The sequence below is a fragment of the Phalacrocorax aristotelis genome, chromosome 13, assembly GCF_949628215.1.
Source record: "Phalacrocorax aristotelis chromosome 13, bGulAri2.1, whole genome shotgun sequence".
Taxonomy (NCBI): Eukaryota; Metazoa; Chordata; class Aves; order Suliformes; family Phalacrocoracidae; genus Phalacrocorax; species Phalacrocorax aristotelis.
In genome coordinates, this window is record NC_134288.1 from 15,243,230 (window position 1) to 15,255,179 (window position 11,950).

The window sequence follows — 11,950 nt, forward strand, 5'->3', positions numbered from 1 at the left end:
TCTACAAACAGCAACAGCGGAAAAGCAAATGAGAAATAAGTGGCTTCTCTCATTTCAGAGGCCAGACAGGGCAAACCTGGGCTGGTTTGACACAGCTCCTTAGAGTGGACGGTTGCCCAAACGCCTCGCCTGCAAACAGCACCTCATCGCAGTTAAATTGAACCAGGCTTAAGCAATAGTTTTATTGACGTTTCCCACATGCACGTAACCCCCGCCTCTATCCCAAATCCATACTTCTCTGGAGAATGACTCAAACGAACCTGTTTTCCTGGCCTAGGAGCCAGGCTGGAATACTCACCACTTCAGCGATTGCATTTCATCTGACCGATGGTAAATTAAGATACTCTGCCTGACTGCTTGCCGTTGTGCAAACACGTCTTTGCTTTCGTTTGTGAAAGGCTTTAGCAGACAAACTTTTTGTCAATTGCTTCGTTTTCCAAAATACACTTCATTAAACCAACACGCAAGACGGCTGACAGGCGAGACTAGCAGGAGGAAGCTTATCTGAAAACGTTTATAGAACACCCCCATTTTGGGGGGTTAACAGTTGAGTTGCTCTTTACAGCAAAGATTTTTCTGCAGTAAAAGACAAACATTGACAGCAAACTTTCAAAAAATTAATGAAAATGAGTAATTTTATACATCTAGCATCCCCACGGTTAGCTTTGCGTACACTATCTTAGGTTCCACTCCCTTCGGGTCTCTTGGACAGGTAACTGCCATCGAAGAGCAAGTTAACACGGTTCCAGAACACGTGCTACCACTCGTTTGTGTGTGAATAAGCTCTCCCTACATGTTTGATGCTTGAAGGGATACAGCTGTGTGTCCTTCACGAGAGAACCTCGCAGTAATTCCAGGGAGGAGTAAGTTGCCAGTGCATTCTCTTAACTCGGGTAATGGAAAACAAATCAGTTCAAAGTTTGACTCTGTCCCCCCAACTGAATGTACCTAATGTGCAACGCCATGGGAAATACGGCCTTCTAAAATCAGTCTGAACAATTATCGTGGTGGCTAAATAATTCTGAAGCCTCGCTGACAGGTAAAAAGAAGTAGATTGCAACAGGAGGATAAGGGCTCAGCATATTAATTAATACAGGACTGTATTACCAAACGAGAGACTTACCAGGGCTGGCTTCACGATGAAAATATATCTTGGCCAAACCTAGTATCCGCTTAAGTAGGTGCAACTCCATTGGATCCGGTAGAAACGTACCTGCTGAACTAGGCTGGATCTATCTTCTCGTCACTTATCCACATTGTTAAGCATTTAACAAAGAAACAGATTTTTATTTTAACAAAGAAACATATTTTTTTTAGACAAGAACCAGATGACACGTTCCATTCTTCCCTGCTTACAGCAGTGGGAGTTCTGCACACAACAGGTTAGAGGTTTTTTTATTATCATTCTTGCCATCAACGATCACATACACTTAACCTTTAGCTTGCAGTCGCTTGGTGGCATTCATTGGACTGGGAAGACTGGAAAAATGTGCTAACAACCAAAGATTACAGCGTAACAATCACAACCTTTAAAAACAAAATTCAAGCAAAACCAAAAGACATGTTTGAGCGAACGACCAGCTACTGATGTGACAGCTGGGAAGCCTTTCCTGTCTTAAAGAAAACAAATAGTCCTTGAATGGGAAATCGAAATCCATGTAAAACATAGAAGTAGCAGAAAAAACCCCAACGAACTCGAGAGATAAAACCCAGAAACGAGCATCTCTAAAGAACAGAGTGTATTTCATGGACTTTCCCCAACGATCCAACTATACCGAACCAGAAACACACCCAACGAAAACTGATGAACACGGTGAAGAGGCTGAAGTTAAAAGACCGGCAGGCTATAGAGAGTCTGAAGATAGCACGATTCATTTGTACTAGAGACAAACTGTCAGGTGTTTGGCTGTTGGGCTAGCGAGGAACTTGATTCGTTCTCACAAAACAAAAGGCCTTTCACACTGGTCCTCTTAATTCTTTGACACAAAACCACAGGAATCGTTCATCATGGAATAGGAACTGGAAAAAGCATTAGATTTCCAACTCAAGCAGCTGGAGGAAAAGTCCTTTGCTTTCAAAAATGTATCTGAATTACAGTGAAATGACAAAAAGCTGCTTTTAGAAGGGGGTGTGCTTCGCTTGCCTGTGTTATTGTAACAGAACTTTTGAATATTGTCATGGTTTAACCCCAGCCGGCAGCTCAGCCCCACGCAGCCCCTCACTCGCTCCCCCCGCTGCGATGGGGGAGAGAATCGGAAGGGGGAAAGTGAGAAAGCTCATGGGCTGAGACAAAGACAGTCTAACAGGGAAAGCAAAAGCCGCGCACACAAGCAGAGCAAACCAAGGAATCCCTTCCCTCCTCCCCACGGGCAGGCGGGTGCTCAGCCATCCCCAGGACAGCAGGGCTCCATCACGCCCAACGGGGGCTGGGGAAGGCAAACGCCATCGCTCCCAACGTGCCCCCTTCCCCCTCCTCCCCCAGCTCCATGTGCTGAGCATGGCGCCGTGTGGTGTGGGACAGCCCTGGGGCCAGCTGGGGTCACTGTCCCGGCCGTGTCCCCTCCCAGCCCCTTGTGCCCCCCCAGCCCCTCGCTGGTGGGGTGGGGTGAGGGGCAGGAAAGGCCTTGGCTCTGGGTCAGCAGCACTGTTTCCAGCACTAATCCAAACAACAGCCCTGTATGAGCTACTGTGAAGAAAATTAACTCTATCCCAGCTAAAACCAGCACAAATATAAAAAAGCATTTAGTAAAAATTTTATTTGAAACATTGCATGAATCCATAACCATAAGTGTTACAACATTCAGTTTTACAGAGACTTTGTACAATATGACAGGCATTTCTATACGTGCGACCTCCCGATTTTATTTAGTCATTATCAAACAAACAATAGTTAAAAGGAATAATAAGCCTCAACTTCTAAAAAGAAAACTTTGGCATGAATACAACTGGCTAGTGAAAAGTAAACAGTGGTAGATTCAAGTCAGAAAGAGACCCACTTGTTTTGCTTCACAGCATTTTTGATCAGGATGAAACTCACCAGCACTATTTTCTAGTTAATACAAAAATGAGTACTTTTTTTTCAGTCCAGAAACCCATTAAGGGACAAAAACCATGTTAAGAGAGATGCAAACGAACCAACTTTTAACTCTAGAAGGTGTCAGTTTTAAAGCAGTTTAGGCCACGAGTACTTTGCACACATTCGTTTGGTCAAGAACAAAAGAAAGCCTGTACCGGTTTGCTCGTGTGACTGAACTATATATCACTTGGCACAACTGACAATTTCTCCTTTGGACTAGAATAAGCGTGAGTATCGTTGGCTCAAAAGTCGTGTCCATTGCTGCAGCACAAAGAGAAAAAACTAGAGTACAACTTGCACTGTGCCCATCTTCTGTCTCCAGTTCCTGTCACTGCTGTTGGCCACTGACTTACCTACCAAGTTCATCCAAAGAATGAGGGAAAACAATTTGCAAGGCTTTTCTTCCTGGCATACAGTAGATAATATTTCCATTTTAAAAACCAGAAAGCAATGAAAGAACCCCTGAAAAATAAGTAATAACAAGCCTCCTTTGAGAAGAATTACTTGCAATTCTTCAAGTATTTACAAAAAATACAGTATTTATACAACTTCTCCAGAACTACTATAGTGAACATATTTTAATGTAGTACTAATAAAATAAACCCATGGGTACAAATGGTTGCACTTCTAAGCAGGAATATCTAACCCAGATTCAGGTTTTGCTGCAATTTCATTATTGCTGTGGAACAGACAGTGGTTAAGTCACATGAATACTAGCCTCTCTTTCTTATACACATAGGAAATAACGTTCTCCAGCAAATCAGAACACATTTAATGTAATTTTTACAGTTCCTGCTAAATGTTAGCGATCCAAAGTTGACCGAACCGTGGTGCGATAGGGCACAGATGGCAGGAGAGCAGTGGAGTAGAGGCAGGAATGGCAGGAAACAGTAGAGTAACGCAAGTCAGGCTCATACTCACTACTTCTTATTCCTAGGCTTTAACTCTTCTGCTGCATTTCGCAGAAAAATGTAGTTTTTCTTTTGTGGATTATAAAATTCATGACCCTAAAATGAAAAATCAGCTGCATTTACTCTCTTCGAAGAAGAAATATCGGCACTACCTTGAAACGTAACAGTATGAATTTTCCATTAGTTTGATTTATTACGATTGAAGCTTAAAGTCTTTAAGACCAGATATTGGACGACACTGGTGGATTGGAAACAGCTTTCTCTAACAAGTACAGACAAGCACGGTGCATATAAAGTAAAATTTAAGGGACATTCATCCATTTCTAAGGTATAAATAACTTAGTCATAAAAAAACCCACATATCTTTAAGCTCTACTTTATATATTCGTAAAGGTGTCGTTCTAGGCAGAGAAGAAACTAAGACTTTAATGGCCACCCAGTTTCACTTATATTTTCTATCTTTCGAATGAAATAAGGTCACATTGTTTCCAAAGTGAAGCCCAAGTTCTACAGGCAACTGCAAAAATACCTGCTCCCCAACTGCAGATGCAAACATCCTATTTTGCATATTGACTTTATCTGCATACACATCGCCAACGCAATATGCAAGTATTCAAATCAGGGAGAGTAAATGCTAATAAAGCTATTAAAGGCCAACGCACAACTTGAAGGTTACCAGCTCCGCTTGCAAGAAATGGTTCAGGAAAGGAAATTCAGCATCTACTGGTTTTACTACTTAATATTGGTTTACAGATTTGAAGGACACCTCGGCATGTACCTACCGCTGCAGCCCACCCAAGCATTGAGAACAGAAGAATTCATCTGCCCTCGCATCGAACAAAGTTATCTTACTCCAGGCAGCATCCAGGAGACTAGACACCATGCAGTAAATTAAGATTTTGCTTGCTTTGTGGCATGCAGTCAAGTCCATCTGTGTGATTTCTGCATTCGTTTCAGTCAAAACCACAAGGAATGTTATCCTCAAATTTAAAAGTGTTAGTTATAAAAGGAAAGTAATACTTTTAATGGAAGTTGCCATTCCATTAAAATCAGCTCCATTCCAACCTTGCTACCCCCTTCTTAAACTATTAAGAAGCACCGATTCTCCATGCGCTACAGCTCGTCTGCGATTCTCTTGCATCTACAGGATTTACTGTTGAGTCAAGTTTGGAAGAGAAATACATAAACAAGCACCACCAGCAAGCTGCACTGAATGGTACTGGAGATTTAGCACAGGGCATTCGAAGACTGGTGTAAGCGCTTATAACCACAGTAACAGCTTTTTTTGAAGTGAATCTGCAGAAGAAGCGGAGATGTGCATTTCAAAGGGAAATGCGGGAACCTGTTAGGGTGCCACACTGCCCCGTGGCACTCCGCACAGCAGGATGCACGTGAGCAACCAAAGTAACTTCTGAGTCACGTAATTTACGTTTTGCTCACCCACACCGGCCAAATAGCATTGTTCAGCAATCTTATATTAAAACCCAAAGAACGCACTACTTCAGCGTTCAATTTCATCAGATGGCTAAAACGACCATTGTGAGTTCTCTTGCATGCCTGTGAAATCAGGAGGACTCAGACAAAGAACAGTGGAAGCCTTGGATAGTCTTGGTTGTCAACTGCAAGCATGAGTACGAGTCTAAACCTTTCTTACCTTTGACCAATCGTAACTGGAAGCATATGCAAATATATTGCCATTATGGTTGAAACAACAAGCAGATATCGGCTGGTCAAGTTGTTCTGATGTTTTTAGCTTCGTTCGTGCGTCTTTATCCCAAAAGCTAAATCTACCATCAGATCCTACTGTTGCAAGGGTACCGTGGACAGGGTGGAATGCTATCCCATTCACCTGCAGCACCATAAAATACACTGTGTAAAACACCACACATGGGAACCCACAACACACATGCTGAATCCTGAGAGAGTAAATACACAGGAAAGACTTTTTTCAACTAGATCTAGTTCTTTTTTTAAAATGTTTCCAGGTATGTTCTCTGGAAAAACCAAAAAACCCAAAAAAACCCCCACTGAAGCATCACCTTTTTTGTAGTACCTACAAATTCAATGCATAATCCCATTACCTAAATATATTAAGTATTGCTTCAATATCAGCAAACTTAACAAGCCTCATCTCCACCAAGATGATTTAATGAATGCTTGATCTGGTGCTTGTTTTAAGAGAAGTACAAAAATTTGTCTTTCCTCTTAACGTATGACTATGACTGGTCTTTAAACATACATCTTCTATAACTTTAGGCAAGATAAAATGTCGAGAGGAACAAACAATTCAAAGCCAGTTCTACATCAGGCGTGTATAATGCCCTGTATAAATGATCCAGTGGTATATGCTGAATACTTACAGCATAGATATCCTGAGGTGCTGATGTGTTTGTTCCATTGGAGCGATGACATTTAAAAGTGAAATTATCTTTTGCACTGGGGGGGGGGGGAGAAAAACCAAAAAACTCTTTTCACTTTCCTCATTGTAAACTGAGCAATAAATAAAGGATGCTTTATTAAATGATACTTACGGATTTGGGGGGTTGATATAATGAATAGCTACTCTTCCTTCAATACTTCCAAGGGCAAATCCAGTAGGTTTGTTCACTTTGTCTTTAAAAATAGCAACACAGCGATGCTAAATTTGAGAAAGATACAGAGGATTTTAGACAGAGGCCTGAGGGCCAGATTCTGTGAATGCTTTCTGTTTTCCATGGGAACACAAAACATCACGTACATCCATGCAAAGAAAAGCAAAACCCCAAACAAGGTCAAGAGAGAAGTCTCTTCTTCTATTGAGAGCTGGGGCCACGGTATTTACACTTCTAAATCCTTATGAAGATCAACAATAGGTCAATGGTAAACCAGGACGTGTGCCATACCAAGATCAAGTACTTGGGTTTTGAAACACCCTTGTTTTTACCAAAAAATGGCAAGCCCAGAATTTCAATTACCTGTATAAATACACTTATAATAAATATAATCATTTACCTGGTGTTTAAGAGGAGATTCTATTCTTCTAAATTCAGAAGGCTGATTCTCTAACTGATAAACTATCAAACCCCTTTCTGCAGTGGCCACAGCAGCCATAGGATGAACCTGGATAAGGTTGTAAAATAGGTTGGAAAAGAGACACTGGTGTTAATAGCGTGGCAGAGAATTTTATTTATTATTTCACAGAAATCCCTGAAGAAGTTAAAGGAATTGGACTGTTTTCGGGGTGGGGGGAGAAGGAGGGGAAAGGGAAGAAGAACAAAGTTGATGTGTAGACACATCTTCAGGCAAAACCTTCCAATTATTAGCTGACCCTTCCCTATGTGAACTGCAATAGCGGTAATGCAAACTCATCCAGAAACAAGGGCAGGTCAGTCCTAGTGCCGATTTGGTTTTGTGATGTTCAAAGGATACTAAACAAGTTTTGTATGACACAAATACCTGTCTTCCAGAGCCTGATTAAGATCAATTTATGTTTTATTGCTAAAATCACAGAGATACTATTCTATGATTCTACACTAAGTCAGTATTTAGCGCTAACCTACAGAAGCCTCAAAGACTGCCAGTTTATTGACACTCCCAGTCATCTACCTGACGCTACTTTGCCGTCTATCATGGCTTACCACATCTGCACAGTAACATCTTTCAGGGAGCTGCAGTGTCATCATAGGTGTTGGTGAACGGGTATCCCAGAACTGGTGGAAACAGAGAAATGAACAAACTTACGCTTGGAGTTGAGGAGACACCATTTAAATTGCTTCAGTGAAGAGAATACAATCGGTACCAAGTTGTTTCATTCTTGTCTACAGTCAGAATACTGCAACTCTCTGAAGTGAGGCTATTCCGTTAATCTTTGTTTTTTACAAACAAAAGGGCTTTTTGTATTAGTGTTTAATAAAATATTTTCATACACAGATTTCCAGCACGCCTGCTGTCCATTTGCTCAGGTAAAAATCATACCTTCAAAGTTTTATCCCAGCTTCCTGTCATCACACAGCTATAATTTGGTGCTTTAATCCAATGGATGGTCTTCACAGGAGCATCATGCTGAAGAAAAGAAGGACAAACACACATACATTTACCAAGATTAACAGTTCACATTTCTTGATTAAGCTTTTCATAATTTTGTATGCATTTATGCTTTTTATCCATTGAAGAAAAGTGACTATTGCAGTCGAGCAGGTAGAATAAAGGTTGGTTATGACCTTATTGAGTTGTTTAGTGCTGTAAAATCACCCACATAAGAAAAAAAAAAAAAAAAAGAGTTCCTGACACAAAGAACTACAATCAAGTGACCCTGTATAGGAAGATGGTCACAACAGAAACACAAGTTATGAACAGCAGGACGTTCTACTTATTTATAAAGGACATTATCCATCATGCTAAAAATCAACACTTTAATATAGTATATTATTTATTATAAACTAAGATAAAAACCAGCTTCTAACAAGAGCAACAGAAGAAAGGCCTATGTTAATTACATCAACAAGATATTCAAATCAACACTGAGAATCTGAATTTTATCACCTCAAATAAGATACAAGAAGCCACCACTAAAAGGACTAGCTCTCTTCTTAAGTTATATTACCAGTAACTCATTTTGGTCACCATAACCACATATTCTATGAATAAACATCCACTTCTAAACTGAGAATGTAAGTTATAATCCCTGTTACTGCTGCAGCAGAAAGCTGGCATTTGGGAAAGTGAATTCAATGATTTCTTACCCCCACCCCCCTAAAGGCAGCAGGGCAACTTAGTGAGATCACAGCAGCAAGGGAAAGGGCGCTCTCAAGTAAAAACAGAGGAAACAGCTGCACAGGTCATTCCAATCACTTTGATTGCAGGTCTCCCTATTCACATGCACTTCATTATCACAAAAATATGAAAGGCAGCCTAGAACCTCTTCTTCACCTAGCAGTATCTACTTCAGAAGCACTAAACATTAGCTTAATTTGCTAATAAAAAATGGAACAGGAAAAAAAAACCCACCTAACAGCTTGGGGCTTGCTTACTTACTTGTGCAATCTGTATAGCTTGATTACTGTTGAGATCCCACATTTTGGCAGTTTTATCACAGGAAGCAGTAAATACTTTACTCCCATCCTAAAAAACAAGAATAAGGCTAAGAAATTAAATAGCTCTATTATGCAGTATCTGTTAGAAAACTGTCAAGTCTTATTCTCTTGTAGTAATAGCGTAACATAAATGTAACATATGCAGGGATTGCGAGACAAAGAAGAAACATAAAAAGGAAACTTATTTATGACTGCATGCCTTAAAAGAGAAAGCTGTACTAGCTATCATCTAGGTTTAAATACATCCCTACTTTTAAACTCACTTATACCCTTCTTATGCCCATGTTAGTTTACCTATTAGGACATGCTTAGCACATATTCACAGTAACAGAAATCTATCCAATAATCACAGGCTGTGTCTACATGTAGCATTTGTGTCTGTCTGGAAACCTCATGCAAATTTATTTAGGATCTTGGTAAAAATTAGTTATTTATTTTTAAATAGGAACATACATCACTCCAGCAGCCATCCAGTACGGGCCCTGTGTGCATCTGCTGAGCCTTCGGAATTGTCTGTCCATTATCTTGAACTTCCCAGCAGCGAACCTGCAATAGAAGCGTGTAAACACAGTAGCAGTTAGGACCTTAGAAGACTTCTCTTCCTGAAGATCTCAGCCTTAGTTTATTCCAACAAAAAGTACAATTATAAACACTAAGCTTTTTTCAGAACTAATGAAACCGTATTTTATCTTATTATGCTCTTTTTATCTGTACAGCCACAACTGAGCCCCACAAGTTCAACCCCACCTCAAAGGTACCTTGCAATCACTCACTGCTCTCCTGGAGAACCCTTACCGGCCAGCGAGGAAGAAGCGGCCTGCTGCAGGCTACAGAACAGTCAAAAAAACGTGCTCACGTTTGTCTTCCCCTCACTGTTTGTGTCAGCTGGGATCTCACCTTCCCATCCAAACAAACGTCAGTAAGTTTGTAGGAAGGTAATCTTTTTGGAGACTACACTGTCAAACTGGATGACTCACCATGGTGCTCGTGGCACTTTCATTGGGCAAAGCAGAACGATGTCAGCCTAACTGTGTATGAAAATCAAGCTAAAAACCAAACAAGGCGGAAAAAGAAAAATCAAAGTAATAAAAATCTAACAGTGAAAGCACCGTCTGCGCATTCTGAGCTGAAGCTTAAAACACGCAGGCAGAGTAATGACTTATCTGAAGATTACAACTGAGCTTCCCGGTTGAAGCAGCGCAGCTATGTCAAACTTAGTGCCTTGGTACCTGTCGTGGTTCAGCCCCAGTCAGCAACTAAACACCCCGCAGCGCTCGCTCACTACCCCCTCCGTGGGATGGGGGAGAGAATCGGAAGAGCAAAAGCAAGAAAACTTGTGGGTTGAGATAAGAACAGTTTAATAATTGAAATAAAATAATAATAATAATGATTACGGTAATGATAATATTAACAATAATGATAATTGCTGCCTGCCTCCCCTGGCCAGCTCCTCCCAGTTAACATACTGGGCATGATGTTACATGATATGGAATATCCCTTTGGCCGGTTTGAATCTGCTCTCTTGGCTGTGCCTCCTCCCCTCCTGGCTTCTTGTGCCCCCGGCAGAGTATGGGAAGCTCGAAAAGTCCTTGACTAGTACATGCACTACCCAGCAACAACTAAAACATCGGTGTGTTATCAACAGTGTTTTCACACTAATTCCAAAGCACAGCACTGTGCCAGCTGCAGTGAAGAAAACTAACTCTATCCAGCTAAAACCACAACAGCACCAGACACAAATTCTGCAGTTCTGCAAAGAGGAATATTTTCAGGTGCACTGGCACAAGTTCTTAGGACTGCATTTGGCAGCTTAGGCACCAACACTCCCACTTTATTCATCTGTAGGTCTGGTCGTAAGTACTTACATCATTTGCCCATGACCCTGCAATGAGGAAATTACCCGGCAATGTTGGCGGACTAAATGCTAAACAAGATATGCTGTCGTCAGGTGGAGATGTTACTTCAATATCCTATAAAGGACAGAAGACAAAACAACATCAGATGCCACATTTGAGCGCCGTGCACAGAGACCCTATTACTTCTATCTGGTGGGTCAGGAGGTCCTGCTGCGACACATTAAAACACAGCAGACGAACAGTGGCTCCCACGGGACACGTACCTTCATTGGATTATGGTTATCTGCAGTCGTACTGCCAAACATGCTGGTACCTCCAGTACCGAACCCCGATGTTGACCCGAACAGACTCATCCTTGCCCTGCAAAGGAGGAAAAGGCTTACTGAGACCTGCAAGGCGCTCGGGCATCCCTAGGGTGTCTCACCGCAGCCGCTGCGCCTACGCACCCCTCACCCTGCCTGGGAGGCACCCAGGGGTATAAAAAGATACGAAATTAAAAAAGAAGTCACATTTCTCGTTGCAGTGGGATCTCTGACGTTTCCCCCTCGGCCACCCCACCACCGCCGTCAGGGACCCCTCTCTGGTCGCCACCCGGAGACAGATGACCCCCCGAGCCCCTTCATCCTCCACCCGGGCGGCGGGAGGCACGGCACCCCGGGGAAGCAGGCACGGCGCCCGGAGGTGTCCCCCCGCCCCGGCACACAGCCCAGCCTCCCCACTCTGCCTACATCCCGCCCGGCGGGGCGGCCGGGACGCCGGGCAGGCGAGGACGCGCCATTTCGCGGGGGTCCCCCTTCCCCGCCGGCAGAACCGCCGCGGGGAGCGGCCGTTCGGGAGGCGGGGGACGTTGGAGCGGGGCCGAGGGTGGCCGCTAGGGGAACGCGGGGCAGGGGCCGGCGCTTACCCGCCCTCCCTCGCTCCCTCACCCGTGTGGCGGGCCCGCTCCAGCCCGCGGCCTCCAACGACGCGGCCCTGCGGCTGAGGCGGCGGCGGCGCGGGGCAGGCCACGTCCCTCTGCGCAGGCGCCGCGGCCGG

General features: G+C 43.0%; 1 protein-coding gene across 4 annotated transcripts; it reads right to left on the reverse strand.

Moving 5' to 3' along the window:
• Window positions 1–2,733: 2,733 nt before the first annotated feature.
• RAE1 (ribonucleic acid export 1) lies at window positions 2,734–11,950 on the reverse strand. 4 transcript variants are annotated; one of them, XM_075108614.1, is made up of 13 exons: window positions 11,842–11,949; window positions 11,179–11,275; window positions 10,925–11,029; window positions 9,513–9,605; window positions 9,001–9,087; window positions 7,942–8,028; window positions 7,605–7,676; window positions 6,979–7,086; window positions 6,519–6,625; window positions 6,348–6,423; window positions 5,642–5,836; window positions 3,998–4,083; window positions 2,734–3,538 (listed from the first exon to the last, which is right to left on the reverse strand). In XM_075108614.1, coding segments are annotated over exons 2-13 (1,107 nt in total). In that variant the 5' UTR covers window positions 11,269–11,275; window positions 11,842–11,949; the 3' UTR covers window positions 2,734–3,537. The 4 variants fall into 4 exon arrangements, with proteins under 4 accessions (XP_074964715.1, XP_074964718.1, XP_074964719.1 ...); XM_075108617.1 differs by having other exon boundaries at window positions 11,820–11,921; XM_075108618.1 differs by lacking the exon at window positions 2,734–3,538 and having other exon boundaries at window positions 3,829–4,083; window positions 11,842–11,950.

Coding starts and splice junctions, on each gene's coding strand:
- RAE1 (XM_075108614.1), bottom strand. CDS start 11,268: ATGAGTCTGTTCGGGTCAACATCGGGGTTCGGTACTGGAGGTACCAGC. Junction 9,606..10,924: donor CAGGGTCATGGGCAAATGAT/GTAAGTACTTAC, acceptor CTTCTATTGCAG/GTTCGCTGCTGGGAAGTTCA. Junction 9,088..9,512: donor TGGATGGCTGCTGGAGTGAT/GTATGTTCCTAT, acceptor CTTGTTTTTTAG/GATGGGAGTAAAGTATTTAC.